Source organism: Anser anser (genome assembly GCF_964211835.1).
Source record: "Anser anser genome assembly, chromosome: 10".
In the NCBI taxonomy this organism is placed as follows: domain Eukaryota; kingdom Metazoa; phylum Chordata; class Aves; order Anseriformes; family Anatidae; genus Anser; species Anser anser.
The window spans coordinates 8,592,359-8,607,233 of NC_139730.1; the positions used below are offsets into that span (position 1 = coordinate 8,592,359).

Sequence of the window (14,875 nt, forward strand, 5' to 3'; positions counted from 1 at the left end):
CATGGTGGGAAGTTGTAAGCACAAGTCCAGGCAGACCTTTCAAGTAGCCTCCAAGTTTTCAGGCTTGGGGAGAAAAAGACTAAAAGCCCTTCACCAGAGCCAGCCATGCAGAAGACTGCATCTACTTAATTTCTGACTTGTCCTGCTGCCCCTTCCCAATCCCAGCCCAGCAGTTCTGGTCCAAGTTCCCTGCACAGCCTGTTCTTGACTTGCTGTGGTCCTACGACTACTGGGCAAGCAAAGAAAACAGCATCATAGTTGGGGATGTCAAGTCCTGAATGACATTCCCTGCCCTTTCCAGGAAATGCCTTTCACCTCTCTTAGATCCACCTTTAAGTGTCAGCTTGCTGTTTCAGGCCCTGGTTTTCTCCTGGGATGGCACGGTGTTCTTGATGAACACTGCCACATCGCAGACTGTTTGCTGCTTCAATAGTCCACCTTCTCATGCTGTAGCATCCCCCTGGCAGCCAGTGTTCATGCTGGATACTGTGAATTGGTGCCTGCTTCTTTGAGGTGGGTATCAAGATGAAAAGTGGGACCGTGCAGTGATGTGGCAGTGAGAGGGCAAAGGACACTGCCGGGCTGTGTTTCTTGGCAGGCAAATGTCTGGGGAGGGCACAAATTCTCACAGCATGACCTCATGAGTTAATCTACAAGAATCGCTCAGACCCGACAAGCTCTTGTATACTGGTACATCTCTACTAAGAGACCTACGCTGTTCTTGTCTCTGTCTAGGAGACGAGCAGCAGGCAGATGCATTGGCACAGAGCAGAGCCAGACACAGCACCATCTTCCTCTTTTACTTCAACTCCTACCCACTGGAGGAGGCTTTCCCAAAGAAACCAGATTTGCCTTTCAAGTCCTTACAGAACATGTCGTTGTTTGAGAGATGTAACATGTTCCTGCGTGATAGGTAAGAGTCTCCTTCTGCCTGATAGGTAAGTGCATCGATGTAAGCTGTGGCGTTGCTGAGGTCCAAGCAAGGTCTCGCCTTGGAGCTTCTGGGTTCTTCTGTGTACTGTGACACAGACTTATGTCTGGATAAAGTTGATGTTCAGCTAGCTGGATCCCTGCCAGCCACCAAGAACATGTGCCCCTTCCTCCTCCCCTTCTTTCCTCCATAGAATAATGTGCAACTGTAAGTCAGGATGCCTGGGGCAGGCCTCTCATTCCAGGTAAAGAGGACTTGCTAGTTCTAAGTTACTTTTGGGTAACACAGGTTGTGCAAGGTTGTCGGATAATACGATCCTTGCTTAACTGTTGTCCTCTTCCTTTTGACCCCATAGACAGGCAGAGCTGGGATCTCTTTGTACCTTGCTGCTCACCTCCATTCTTGGGTTAATTTGTTGCTTAATTTGTAAGTTAGAGCTTAGCTGATGTGCTGAATTCATGCTGTCACTAGATGGCAATGCGACATCTCTTATTGGATGACTTTTTCCTTGAATCCTTACCTGGAGCCTGTTCCATGTCAGTGACATTCTGTTCTTTCTTATCACTCTGCTTTAATTCTCTGTTTTGAAGTGGAACAGGTGGGTACAGGTATGACCTTATAGGACTTATTAGCTAGTAGTCTTTTCTGATTCCTTGTTTCCAGGGTGAATCCTGTGGTGTTGTCTGATTAGTTAGAGACAGAAGTGTAAAAGTTTCATCCTATGCCATCGGTTTTGTCCCCCCTTCTTAAAAAGATGGAGAGCAGACTCTTGTCTGCCTCATGCCAGAAACACTGGGGAAACATCCTTTCTGGGTACTGAGAGCTCAGGCCAGAGCAGACTAGATATGACTGCAGTGAGACCTGTGTCTACAGACTCTCAGGCAAGGAGAAATACAGAGGCTACTGCTATGAAGAGCAGCCCCAGGGACCCTTGGGGAGCCAGGCTAGGGTTGTGTGAGCACTGGGAGAATGGCAGGGACTGTTCTAACCCCCTCTTCTTCCCTTGCTAGGCAGCAGCGCCTGCTAGGACTTGAGGAGCAGTTGCCTGAGTACTGGAGTCGGCTGCAGGCATGAGCAGCTGCCATGGACAAGGAGAGTCAGAAAATAAAGGGACAGAAGAAGCCATAGTCAGCCTTGCATCCTGAGGACCAGGCTCTGCACTATCCTAATCCTACAGACCCATGATCCAGCACTGATACTTTAACAGCATCTCTATTCAAATCTATCCTGCTGCTTTCCAGCCTGGGGCAATTTGTTATCTGAACTATCTGCTTGTCTGCCACAGCCACAAGGATCTGCTCCCGACTCTCTGTTTATCTAACCTTCAGCTTGTTCCATCAGGGTTCAGCTCTTCCTCATTGAAGATCAACACAGCTGATGGAAGAGTCTTCAAGTAGGAAAGAACTCTTACCAAGGTGGTAGGTGAAAAAACTTCGTGCTTCAGCTAAGGGTTTGTGCTGGATCTCTGAGTCTTCTCAGAGACCTGGAACATCAGAGCAATATGGTATGTTACAATGTCCCTCCTTAACAAAGCCTTTCCTCCAATAAATGTCTCTCACACTTCACAAGACTGGCTTTTTACCAGACTCTGATTTTCTGTCCTTCTGTTTCTGAGGCTCACCAGTATGTGTCGTCTTCTGTTCTAACCCAGATGGGCAGGCAGCAGCATCCTTGTGCTCAGCAAGGGATCTGGTCTTTTCAAACTAGGCAGCAAATCAGCCATGAAGGTGGGCATCCCGAGCATACAGGGTTGCAGGGCTAAGCCCCAGTGACCCTGCAGAGTGTTTCAGGCCTGACCTAGGCTGCTCCTCAGTCAAGTTCTTTCTTTTGACTTCAAAGAAGGAAGATTTGAGATGAGACTACTTAGGATTTGCAGGCTGGAAATGTTCACACAAGATCACTGGGTTAAGTTAAAGATAGGATTGGTGTTAGAGCCAAATATTGATGTCACTGAGGAGCAGGACAGAAGCTGGGGAGTTCAGAGAAGTCAGGGCTGCGCTGAGCCAAAGACAGGCCAGGAGCATGGCCAAGCACACAGATCAAAGGCCATAGAAAGCCGAAGCATCCCTTCAGCAGCACAGGACAAGGAAGTTCTAGGGGCAATGCAAGCATCTGTACATTTGTTTCTTGATCCAGAAGTGCTGCATTAAGTTAGTAGTTTGCCCTCTATAAGCAAAAACCTGTGCAGGCTCCCTGATCAGTCTTTCACATCAGTGTTTTCAGTCCTGTGGCAGTATCTAGATGTTAGTTTCAGAGTTTGATTGCTCAGTCAGGGGCTAACTGCATTTTTGTACTGGGTGTCTTTGCTCGGGGCAGTCAAGGGTCTTCTGGAACGTGGGGGGATTTAAGAGAGGTCACTGAAAACATGCTTTCTTGAGCATCAACTAAATATCTCTGCCTGGCTCCTGGCACTGTGTAGAAGCTGTGCTGTTACAGCTGCCACCTCAGGAGGGGTTGTGTTAGTGCATGTAAGTAAAGGTTTATATAAAATCATGAGAAAGCCTTGGTCTTTTTACAACCAATCGTGCTTCCAGGGTTAATGTCTAATCCACAAAGAATCTTACAAAGCTGCCAGCAACCATTCCTGTGTGCAAGGGTGGGCTGTATTTTTTCCAGGTCTCCATCTAGTGATTCCCCCAAAGGTTCAGCAAAGCATCAATACACAGAGCCAGAGATTCAGCACAGATTGAGCAATGTAGGCACTCCCATGCCAAAGTCCCACTTCAGTTTTTAATAGCAAATTGTCTTATTTTGAATTGGGTTTAGATGAGAGGTCTCAGCTCTTCTGGAAATAACAGCAACCAGTCTGTTTTGGAGATAGGAAACAGGAGAAGCACTCCATTTGTTTCACAAGTTTCAGATGGCTGGTTTTGCTCTGGAGAAGTGCAAGCTATTTGTATTTAAACCTTCCAGTGTGCTACCTTTGTGAAGGGTTTTGAGGGCCACAGTAAAGTGCTTTGTGCTGTCATTTTCCGTCTGCCGCAGACTACAGCTCCACAGCTCATCTGATTGTTATGGATATTGATACTGGGTTGTGTGAGCACTTGCCATCTGCTTCAGTGCAAAGTCAAGCTGGTTAGCTCAAACTACCTTCAATGCCTATTTAAACTGAGCCACCTGGTTTAGCAATAAAGTGATCAAGGAACAATCCTTGATCTTTTCCTCTGTTCTTGCTGTGGTGGCAGTAACAGCTAAATTATTTGGTTTCTATGGTAGTTTAAGAAACAATGGACCTTCTGCCATATCTGGGCACAGGGGATTACTCTGGGCAGGAAATCCTAGTTCTGCATTGCTTCCCGTTCTGCAGAGAGCCAACACAACTACTGTGTGTCTGCTTGAGCAGCACTAAATCCAATTCTTACTATTTGTGCAAATGTAAAGGGTTTGGGGATCTGTGCCCTCTAACCATACTGCGTCTGCTGCCTGCCCAGAAGTGGAACGGGGCTTGCCTAGCATCCATAGAAGAGGCAGGACATGATCTGCTAAACAGTTAGGTGTACTGTGCACCCACCAGTTTGTGTGTATTCATCTAAAGATGTGCTTGTTTGTTTGCAGTTTGAATTTACTCTAAAACCCTAATCATGTGCTTGGCCAAGATAACCAGGAGCTGGCAGGCTCCGCAGAGAAAGGAAAACAACAAGCAGCTGTGGGAGGCTGATGAAGAGCCTTTGTTTTTCCTCATGACTTCAGCAGGGGACCATTTGTTTCCTGCTTCTTGAAAGGATACAAAAAAATCGGTATGATCAGCGTGTTGACATGCGTGTTGGTCATGGAGCCGTGTGCTGAGCTCCACAGCATGTTCTGGAGAGGATCAGAGGCTCCTGATTGCTTATTCCAAAGATGATGCGCTTGCCAGCTTTTTTTTTTTTTCATTTCTGGTCTCTCTGTGAGCCTTAGACAGCTGTAGATCTGAGCCAATTTAAGCTGTTTTGATGCTGGAAATTATAGAAAGGCCTTTATGTTAGAGATACAAAGGTGAAAATCAAAAGATGAAACTGCTAGAGTTTTGGCTGGGCCAAGTCCTCGCTCAGTGACAAGTTCGGTGAACTCTGAGTTGCTTCCTGGGTATAACAGGAGCAAGTGGGCTCTGTATTCAAAAAGGAAAAAAATACCGGTTGGATTGGGAAAGATTGTGTGCAGGAGGAAGAGGAGCCCAAATCCACAGAGAGGCGCTCGAGCAGCATCGTTCCAGCTGAGCCAGGTTGCTGCCCAGCTATGCGGAGATGGTTTCTGTGGGAGAAGAGGCTGTACTTTAATCTCTCTAAATTATCTGCTGTTCTCTGCAAGAAGCCAAATGTCATCTTATTTCTTCGCATGCTTGCTTGTGCTGTGGAAGCAGAGGAAATCAGAGGCCGATCTGATAACATTCTGCCGCTCCTGAGAGCCAGCAAAGGTTTGGGCTGTTTGGGTGAGCCATGTCTATGGGGCTGTAAAGAGTGTGGTCCTCACAACAGGAGTACTGTGTGCTCCGGGAGCTGCGTTCCTTGCACCCGTGTTGCCAGCCTTGATTCAACAACCCTTTTATCCCCCAGTGCCTCACCACATACAACCTGAAGCCATCCTAAGGAGGAATCTGCAGCGATCTGTGTGTGCTATCTGGGGCAGGTAATGTCACTGCAAGGCACCGAGGGATATGCGGTGGTGGCTGGAGCAGGGCAGCCCCAGCAAGTGCTGGTTTTCTGTTTACTCTGGAAGCCGGGGCATAAGAGGTTGTAGGGGCAGCCCTACGATGCTGGGCCTAGACACAGGGGAACCAGGTACTGCATCCCATTCCTAATTGCTCAGACAGCCCTCACTGCCCAAACTAGTGTCACCTGTAATGCCAGTTCCCTGTACCAGGCCACAGTTTCTCTTCTTTGAGTCCAGGCTATAGCTGGGGATGTGCTGCTGAGCCAAGCTACGGGGATTATGCTAATAATCTCTAATGCTTTGTGTCAGGCATCTCAGTTTGGTTTAATTTTGGGTTTCTGCCCAAATTAATTTTGGGTTTCAACCCCTTCCGGGTTGTCCATGTTTCTGTCCCAGCTGGTGACTGTCTCGTGTTTCTGGTGCTGCTCTGTCTAGGACCTGGTACAGAATTTCATGTGCACTCTCATGGGCCACAGGGAGCCTGGCTCAGCTGTCTTTTATACATGCTTTTCCAAGAGCATGGCCAGTGGCTAGGATGAGAAATCAGCTGTGTTCTTGAAGCCAAAATACAGGAGGAAGTTGGCTGAGCCTCGCTGAGGGTGTTAGGAGGAGGAGATTTGCATGATTCCTAGGGTGATGCTGCGTTCTGGCCGTAACCCCGTGGATTTACAGGCACTTCACATCAACGAAGACAGACAAGGCCTTGCTGTTAACAGCTTCCCTCTATGTAGGCCAACAGAGCAGCAGAGCGGCAGCAGAGGATTTGTCATCACGAGAGCCCGGCCTTCACGTGGCACACCTCTGCGCAGCGACTGCTGCCTCAGCCCCAGGAGAGGCCTTGCTCTGAGAGGAGGGAAGGCGAGTGACTCACGTCGCTGCTGGTGCTGCAGGAGGGAATGTACCACATCTGCGTGGCTAACCGGCCTGGGCTGCCATGTGTGAAGTGCTTCTCCTGCCCTCAGCTCCTCAAACCGAAGGGCTTTGGGGTTAGGAGCTTGGTGCCAGCCCAGCTGAGCAAAGGGCAATTCTTCTCCATACACGGGGCTGGGTCATTGTCGTTCAAGGGTCAGGGGAGAGGGGAGTAAGTGTGTGATGTGAGGGGGTGTGCACAGGAAATGGGGCTCTGTGGGGGGAGAAAAACAAGTCCCGCGCTGAGCTATGAGGAAGAAACGCTAATTAGGCAAGGAGGAGGAACCTGCCAAGCTGCAATCCTGACCAAACAATCAAATAAGAGTATAATATAGCTTCGTAATGCAGAGTAAACACAGCATAGAGGATGCTTCTGAATTAATTCTGGTTTGAAACAGTGATCATTTAAAAACATCCGGCACCCTAATTTTAAACTGCATGTCACAGGCTCCATCACAGCCTGTGGTAAATCGTCCCAGTTGTTGATCTACCTGTGTTGTTCAAAACTGCACCCAGTTTTTGATCTGAGTAGGTTACGTGCCAGCCTCCAGTCCTTGGACCTTGCTGGATCTTCGTCTGGCAGCTGAAGAGCCCACCAGCAATAGGTGTGCCTCATGTTTTGGGACTTACAAGCCCCGTATGTGTGCAAAGCTGGAGTGGGGATGCTAAATGCTTCTCATTGTCCATGGTGGAGCATAGTGGTGGGTCTGAACTGCAGTAAAGGAGGCTCAATTTGGGTATGAGGAGAAATTTGTAGTGGTTACAGGTGCAGCATTGGTGTAGTTCTGCTGGGGAGCCGTGCAGCTTTCATCAGTGGAAGTTTTCTCAAGTATCTGCCAGGGATGACATAGCATAGACCTTGATCAGGGAAATTCACTAATATAAGAAGATCTTGTGAGTTGTTTCTAGCCCAAATTTCCTGTGATTCTCAGTTTCTAGCAGGGAAATGGTCTGGGCTCCTGAAACCTTCTCTGTACACTTTGTGTTCTGAGCCTCAGTCCCCACGAAGGTCAAAACATACTCTTGGTCCAGAGGAAGAAAAAAAGAGAAGAGACTTTCACACAATTCCTGGGACAGTGCAGAGAGGCAACAGCATGGGGGGCAGACCAGGAAAAGGTCTTGTAGTTGCCCAGATGGGAATTACGTGGTCAGTTCTGTGGCAGTCTCCTGGCAGATCCTGCAGCCGTGATGGTTGATGTGGCAAGGCTAAACACCTGCCATGTTGTACCTTCCTGCCACTTCGGCAGCCCTTAACCTACACAGCACTACTTTGCTGTGAGGAGGCAGTGGATGCTATGTTTTTGCCATCTCTCTCTCTCTTTTTTCCCCTCTTCCTGTGTTATTTCTGTGGAATTTTATATTTTAGCAGTTCATATTCCTAAAAATATTTCTGCTCAAATCCTCGCTAGAAGGTACATTGCACTGGTACACGTTTGTGAAGGCTGGATTGTGTTGATCAGGTTTGTGGACAAGCATCCTTCCTGCAAATTAAATGAGAGCCAGTGCTGCTGAGTGGAGTAACAAGAGGTAAAGCAGATATAAGTGATAAAAGGAGGAAGCCCAGAGTTATTTTGCTTTGCTGTGATCACTTTAATCAGCAGTTTTCAGGAACAAGTTGTATTTTTCTTCAGTGCACATTACCGGTGTTGTACATCATCATTCCTCTGGGATCAGAAGGGCTGAGGTTATTTTCTTGTGGGAACCAGAGTGAAGAGATAGACTTGCATGTTTCCTTTATAAAATTCATCGGAATCAAAAGCCTTCCTCTGTAAATTCTCCACCTCTTGAGGGAAAGCCTGAAATCCAGATCTGGATTTTACACTTGCATCCCTCTCTGACAACACCGATCCTAACCTTCCAGATCTGGGAAGAAAATATGGAGCCTAACTCTATCATTTAGGCTACCTGTTTTGCACGTGCACTTTCATTTAAGACCATCTTAACAGTTTCTCTTACTGAATACATTAGGGTAGTCTCATTATAACATAATTATTTTGCTGAAACACATGCATCTTGTTGCCTCATTTCAGAGCTTCCCAAGGAAAAGCATTAATACAGTTTCATTATCATCGTGGTGACAACTGTTTTCCCATCCAACTTTGAATTTACTTTCATTCTTTGGGAACAGGGCAACTGCTGGAGCCCCTCTCCCTTTTTCAAAGATGATATCCTGCAGTTAGGAAGTATTAACAAGGCACTGGGGTAACAGAACAGCTGCACAAAAGGCACACAATCAAATATAATGAATTGTTGGTGAAAAGATCAGCCAATTAATGCTTTCAGCTGCTGCAGCTCAAAAAAAAAAGACATATTTCTTCCCCCAAAGGTAGATCGAGCACTGTTATGAATTCCTAAAAGCCTCTTTAGAGAATTTAAATGCACCATCCAGCTTGAAGCTGTGGACTCACGTAGCATTCCAGCAATAATATTTTCCCAGGGATGAACTGTTCCTGAACAGAACAGCCACTGAAGTGCATTTCATATGGGAGGGATTTCAAGTTAGCAGGAGCTTATAGTTATATAAGTAAGGTAAGTATAATCTATCGGAAAGCGAAGTGTTTTGCCAAGAAGCTTGAAAAAATCCTGTGAAGATGTTTTCAAATTTTGAGTACAAACCCAGTATTTTTCACTTGCCTTTATTATCTAGTTAGAGGTGCAGCGTGAAGGAAGAGTAAGACCTCAAAGGAAGTAGGTTGTATTTTTTTTTATTTGTTTGGCTCAAAGGAGAAATATTGCCATATTTTTTTTCATTCATTTAAAAAAATAAAACCAACATTTTTGACTGAAATGGTCTTCTGAGCAAAATCTTGTTTCACTTAGCTCCGTGTACATGCTCAGTGTTTTGGGAAAGAATAGAGGCATGGTTTTCAAAATGAGCCATGATCTTGGATGTCTTTATGTTATAATATTCAACTAGAGCTCCTTCAAATGGACCAAGGTTTCTTTGCTGTCCCCAGAAAGCCTACTTTTAGGATTTTTCATTTGATTATAAGATATTTTACTAGAAAATACAATGAAGATTTGACTGTCATTCACTAATGATGAGGAAACAACAAAAATTTCCATTGTGCAATAAAATTGCAGTGGACTGAAATTGTGACCACCTCTGTGATTGCTGTGCCTGCAGCCTTCCTGCCAGAGGTGTGTGTTGGTGACAAACAGCTCACATAAATAGGGTGGGCCAGAGGAAAAGATGCAGGGACCTGGAAGTTGCCTCCTACTGGCAGCATGTTGCCAAGAAAGTAAGGGGGAACCTTTGAGCTAAAGCTCCTGGGCACTCAGGGACCTTCTGGGCAGGATGCTAAGGAGGGCAGGGAGCTGCAGGACTTTTTCTTTTGGGGAGCAAATGCCTTTTACGCAATCCTTTCAGACTCCCTCTTGGCTTCAGTGCTCTCCCCATCACAGTGAGGCTGATTATTTGTGCTAATGTCCTCACCTCTGGTGAACAATATTGCTGCTATATTTAATATGAGTGAGGGTTATTACAGTATTATCTGGAAGGAGCCATGCCCATTATAGGTTGCTGTGTATTTCAAAGCTAGTTTTAATTAAAACTGCCAATAACTTTTGAGGTCTTCTGGAGTGGAAGTAGAGGACCAAGGTGCTCAGGTGGTTTCACTTGATTGTTCAACTAATTATTAGAAGGGAGGAACTGGGTTCACTGGCAGCTAAGCCCTGCAGTTCCTGTGCTGGCTGTGAGTCCATCAGAGCCTGGCCAGGCTGGGCTTCCCAACATATGGGTATTTTTGGGACCAGGATATTATTGTCCGCAGAAGATGTTCACCCTCCCTCCACTTCCACATCCTCAGCTTGATCTTATTATGAGCCAAAAACGTCTGTGTTTGATCAAACACCCTGAGAGCCAGAAAAAGGATCTAGCTTTTCAGCAGTTGCTCACTCTGGATTAAACACAGGGTTTTCCTTCTCTGAGCAGCGCAGGATGTCCCCCCAGCTCCCTCCCTGAACACCCGTGTGGTGTGGGTGTGAAGGATGTGAGGAGGAGAGCCAAGCACGGCCCCAAGCTCCAGGAGATGAGGACATCACACCTCCTGCTCTGCCAGTGAGTGTGGCAACATGGGGTTGTGCCTCCCCTTACCTTCGGAGAATAGAAAAGAGCCTCACAAGTGCGATATTAAAAGACTGAAATGAACATGCAATTAGAGATCAGAGAAGCCTTCTTACAGGAAAGTGCTAATTAGTACAATCAGAAGTGCCTGCGTCTGTCTTTCCCTGGGAACATCAGAGTTCAAGCTTTTGATAGTCGGAGTGAACTTGGAAAATTCATTTTTACCCAGCACCCAATGGTTGGTATAAGCCATGTGTTTGATCTCACAATGGGTTTTCTCTATTCACCTTCATCCTCCAGGCACCAGTACACTTAATATTGTAATCACTACCTGCAGGAGAAAATCATCCCAGATTTACTCTCGTGGGAGATTTAGTCTCGGATTTGCAGCCTGTCCCTTTTCTCAGGGTGCAGAGGCAGTCCTGCAGTATTGTATGATGTGAATAGGCTGGAACAACACCAAGTCATCCATCCCATTGCTGCAATGATATGATTAGAGGCCTCTGTAAGCAGCCCTGTGTATACTTTGGCATTATTTTGATACCTAATCAGTTCACATTGAATCAGAATTAGCACCATAATACAAGGAAAAAGACAGCATATTTGTCTGGGAAAATACAGGCAGGCAATGATGGTATGTGTGAGTGATATTCCTTCTTAATGGTGCCATGTAACCATTTTTTCTTGGTCTGGAACTTCAGTCTTGTTTTCCTTAATAGCCAGTTCTTTCACTCTGTTCTCCTTCTTCAGCCTTAAAGTTATTTACAAGGTACTTCTAAAAGTGGGTGATTTAGGCTGCTCTAATGCTTGGTTTGTTTTTGTCTCATCAAATTGCCTGCTGACCTGCAAGCAACGGCCAAATCAGACTGAAATTAAAAAGGTGGTGGAATATGCCCCAGTCTCTCCTCAATCAATACCAGCCTAAATTACCGCAAACCTGGAGCCATGGTGCATGTAATACATCATTTTGTAACCCCATAAATTGCTTTTAGCCAGTCTCTTCTGATTTCTTTTTAATGGCCTTTCAGCTAAGATCAAGTGTAGCATCAGTTTCGCATCAGCTGTGTAGCCTACCCAGGGACTGCCTTGTGTTGGCACTGGGATGATCTCAGCCAAATTGTTGTGACTCCTCCATGCTAGTCATTTCTGAGCCGCCCCGAGATGCCTCCCTGTGGTGAATTGCACTCAAAGAGGCCACAGCTGCCTGCAAATCCTGCCCTTGTTTATCTCTTTTAAAATAGGAAGCAAGAGAGGTGGAGAGGGGATGCCTGCGGCCTCCAGTGAGCGCAGTGGGGTAGCAGGGCCCTGAGCAGGGCCTTGCTCCTGGGCCATCCCTTTGCTTGCACGGGGCTGTGTGAGACGTGGAGAGCAGGGGCCGAGCCTGCCCTCCTCCCGAGGCGGCCCGGGGCTTGTGTGGGGATGGAAGGTCCTCATCATCTGCTCGCCGGTCTGCTCTGTTCCCAAAACCTGCTGCAAACGCGGCCCTGACCCGCCTTCAGAGCAGGCATCTCCACAGCTCAGCCACAGCCACGGTGGGCACTGGGAGAGCGACTCGATCCCCTCCACTGATCCTCCACGTAGGATGCCAACTCTTCTGTAAAATAAAATGTATTCCACCCAGGCTAGTTTCATGGGGGTTATCAAGGGCCCACAGAATAAGAAATTGCATCGCCTTCACATTATGCAAGTCCCACTGTTGGAGGCCTTCCAGGCCATGGCTGGCTGGGAAGAGAAGTCAGCTGGAGGCCCACTGCTCCCCCTGTCCAAACATTAATTGAAAAAAAATATATTTTTTCCTGTAATTTAAGCGACATTTCTCTCAGACTTAACCTGAGGGTTGGAGGTCAGATTTCCAAATCAGAAATATCAAACACCCCCTCCTTCCACCAAAACACATCCCCTTTAAAAAGTACTTAATTGGAAAAACGTGCCTGTTATCAGAGGATAGAAATGCAAATGTCCTATTTCAAGCTGGCATTTTAGAATGAAATTTTCCATTTTGGTTTGTTTCTAGTTTTCTCATGGGAAATGCCAACATTTTTCTACTGGAACCGAGGGCTCCTTTCAAATGACTTTAGTTAGGAAGAAAATTAATTTTTCCCTTGGGACAGTCACAACATCAATCTCAAAGGAAAGAAAATGCTTCTGATGCTCCAGGAGAAAGCACTGTGTTTTCTCTTGCGTGCCAATGCCCCCTTTACTGCTCAGCCCCTGAACCAGCTGCTCATGTCCTTGCACATAAAATAAAGGTGCACAGGGCAGCGAGTAGTTCTGGGGACATGCTTGGGAGCTGTGGCAGAGCAGCCCTGGGTAGCTCTTTGCCCTCTTCACCACCATCTCCAGCCACTTGTGGTTACACCTGGACACCCACAGATGTCCCAGAAATGAACTTTTGCTAACGACCATGTTGTGAATGGGTATTTCATTGTGGAGAGCCATGAACATTCTGTACATCAGCTGCGTGAACCAACACTGGGCTATGGGACTGAGAACTGAGGCACTGGAGACACCCAGCCCTTGATGCTGCTCTGAATCAATGAACCCACTAAGGTGCTCTTCTCTTAGGGCCAGATGCTGCTGCCCTGACCCCGTGGAATAGCATTTGCTCCATAAAGAGCAGCCTGAACATCAGCAGGACTGTCTGGGGAATAACTGCTCTCCCGGTCTTTATTTTAAAGAGAAAATCAGATGGCACCACAGGGCATGCCAAAAGCTCGGAAAGCAGCACGGCAGCTTGCTGGGGCTGCAGGGAAGCATCCCACAGGGTTCCTGGGATGGGGCCAGGGGTCTGGGTAGGGTGTACCCGCTCTGGATGCTAAATGAGAGAGCTGCCTAAATGCTTTGTGGCTCCACAGACTCTCAACAGGGAGCCTTAAAGCTCCTCAGATCTTCTGTAATGAAATAACGTGCACATCCAGCTGCAAAACCTGTGCTGTAGGTAGGCAATCCCCAATTATGTGAGATTGCAGGATTCTAAACTTTCTGTTAATAATAATAAAAAAAAACCCTCTTAATTAATAGAGTCTGTAATAGCGACACTGGCATAACAGACCAAAATTTGACAAGAGGAATTACCTCAGCAGAAATGTAATAATGAACTTTTGTGCAGATCACAATACCGATAGGCATAATGTACTGCATCTGGTTTCAATTTGCTTTTTTGACCTTTTGTTGAAAATGAATTTTAATAGGCAATTGACTTAAATAATTGGTATGTGTTCAAATCAATCCTGGAACGTGATGGCTAAGTGGTTAAAATAATTGAGGTGTATGAAAGGGTTTTTAAAGATTTTTAGCTTCATATCAGAATGATGGTGTTATAGAGCTCAGCTCCATGGCTGCGATATGACTAAAGCACTGTTTGTCCGTCCCTTGGGCACTACTACTATTTTACCTCCCATAGCCTTCCCAGCAGTGTTGCAGGGTGGGTGTTTCTCCTGACCACACAAAACTTGCCCCAAGGCGTGCTCCTGATCCTGTGCAGAGATAATGGAGACGGAGGATGGATTCATTTATAAAGTATGGATAAGAGCCGGGGACACCTCATTGCGCCCCAGTAGTGTGTATGGACATGTATATAATGCTGGATATTACTAAGAACCTATTCTCTCTTCTGATATTAATGCAAACAGATTTAACCCTAGGAGCAGCAAAGGTTTCTCTTCAGCAGCATAAGCAGATACAACTCAGTGACACATTGCTGCTGAATTGCAGAAAGACATGGCTGCTCTTATTACATCTGTACGCATCTTATTTTTTTAATGGAAAAAGTGTGCTTTGCTGCTGACTCTGCCTTGAATGTCTTTTTTTTTTTTTTTTTAATCACATAGAGATGTTTGTTTCTTTGTCCAGGAAAAAAAAAAAAAAAAGAAAAAGAAAAAAGCCACCAAAAGCCTTTCCATTTGGACTCTGTCATCTCTTCCTCTAGGCTGGCCTCTCTTCTCTCTGCCATGAAGGAACACAAATGATTTGCCTTGAATGTCACATGTTTCCTACCTGGGAAGCGCATGCAGGAGGTGAAATCCAGCCAGGGAATAGCATTCTGCAGGGAGAAAAAGCAATGTGGTTGAAAACAGACTTAAAACTCCCCCAGAGCTCAGTGACAGCTTTTTCACAAGAGAGAGAGAGAGAGAGAGAGAGAGAGAGAGAGAAAGGGCCTTTTTTCTTCTATTTAAGAAGAAAAATATATGTAAAAAACAGATGTTTTGCAAAACCACCCACCTTGCTTTGTCAAAAATTCATGTTTTTGTTAGAGAAAATTTTTCAGTGGAAAGGGACCCAAAGTTCATCTTATTTCCCACAGTCAATTGCCTGCATAGAGAGCTGGCTAGCCCGAGACC

General features: G+C 46.1%; 1 protein-coding gene and 1 long non-coding RNA gene across 3 annotated transcripts in view; both read left to right on the forward strand.

Annotated features, from left to right (window-relative positions):
- Positions 1-14,875, forward strand: part of WDR93 (WD repeat domain 93) — a gene marked incomplete at its 5' end in the record, with an annotated part of 33,500 nt that overhangs the window by 8,491 nt on the left and 10,134 nt on the right. The window contains 2 exons of one of the 2 annotated variants that reach the window (XR_014588488.1): positions 522-913; positions 1,942-2,501. Coding sequence is in view for 1 of the 2 variants with exons in the window: in XM_083849690.1 (XP_083705816.1) it covers positions 736-913 (178 nt within the window). Of the gene's footprint in view, positions 1-521; positions 914-1,941; positions 2,502-14,875 lie in introns of those variants that run through there. The other variant, XM_083849690.1, reaches the window with a different exon arrangement.
- LOC310904640 lies at positions 3,601-11,242 on the forward strand. The gene is made up of 2 exons (XR_014588489.1): positions 3,601-5,324; positions 5,464-11,242. It is a non-coding gene; the product is annotated as an uncharacterized lncRNA (long non-coding RNA).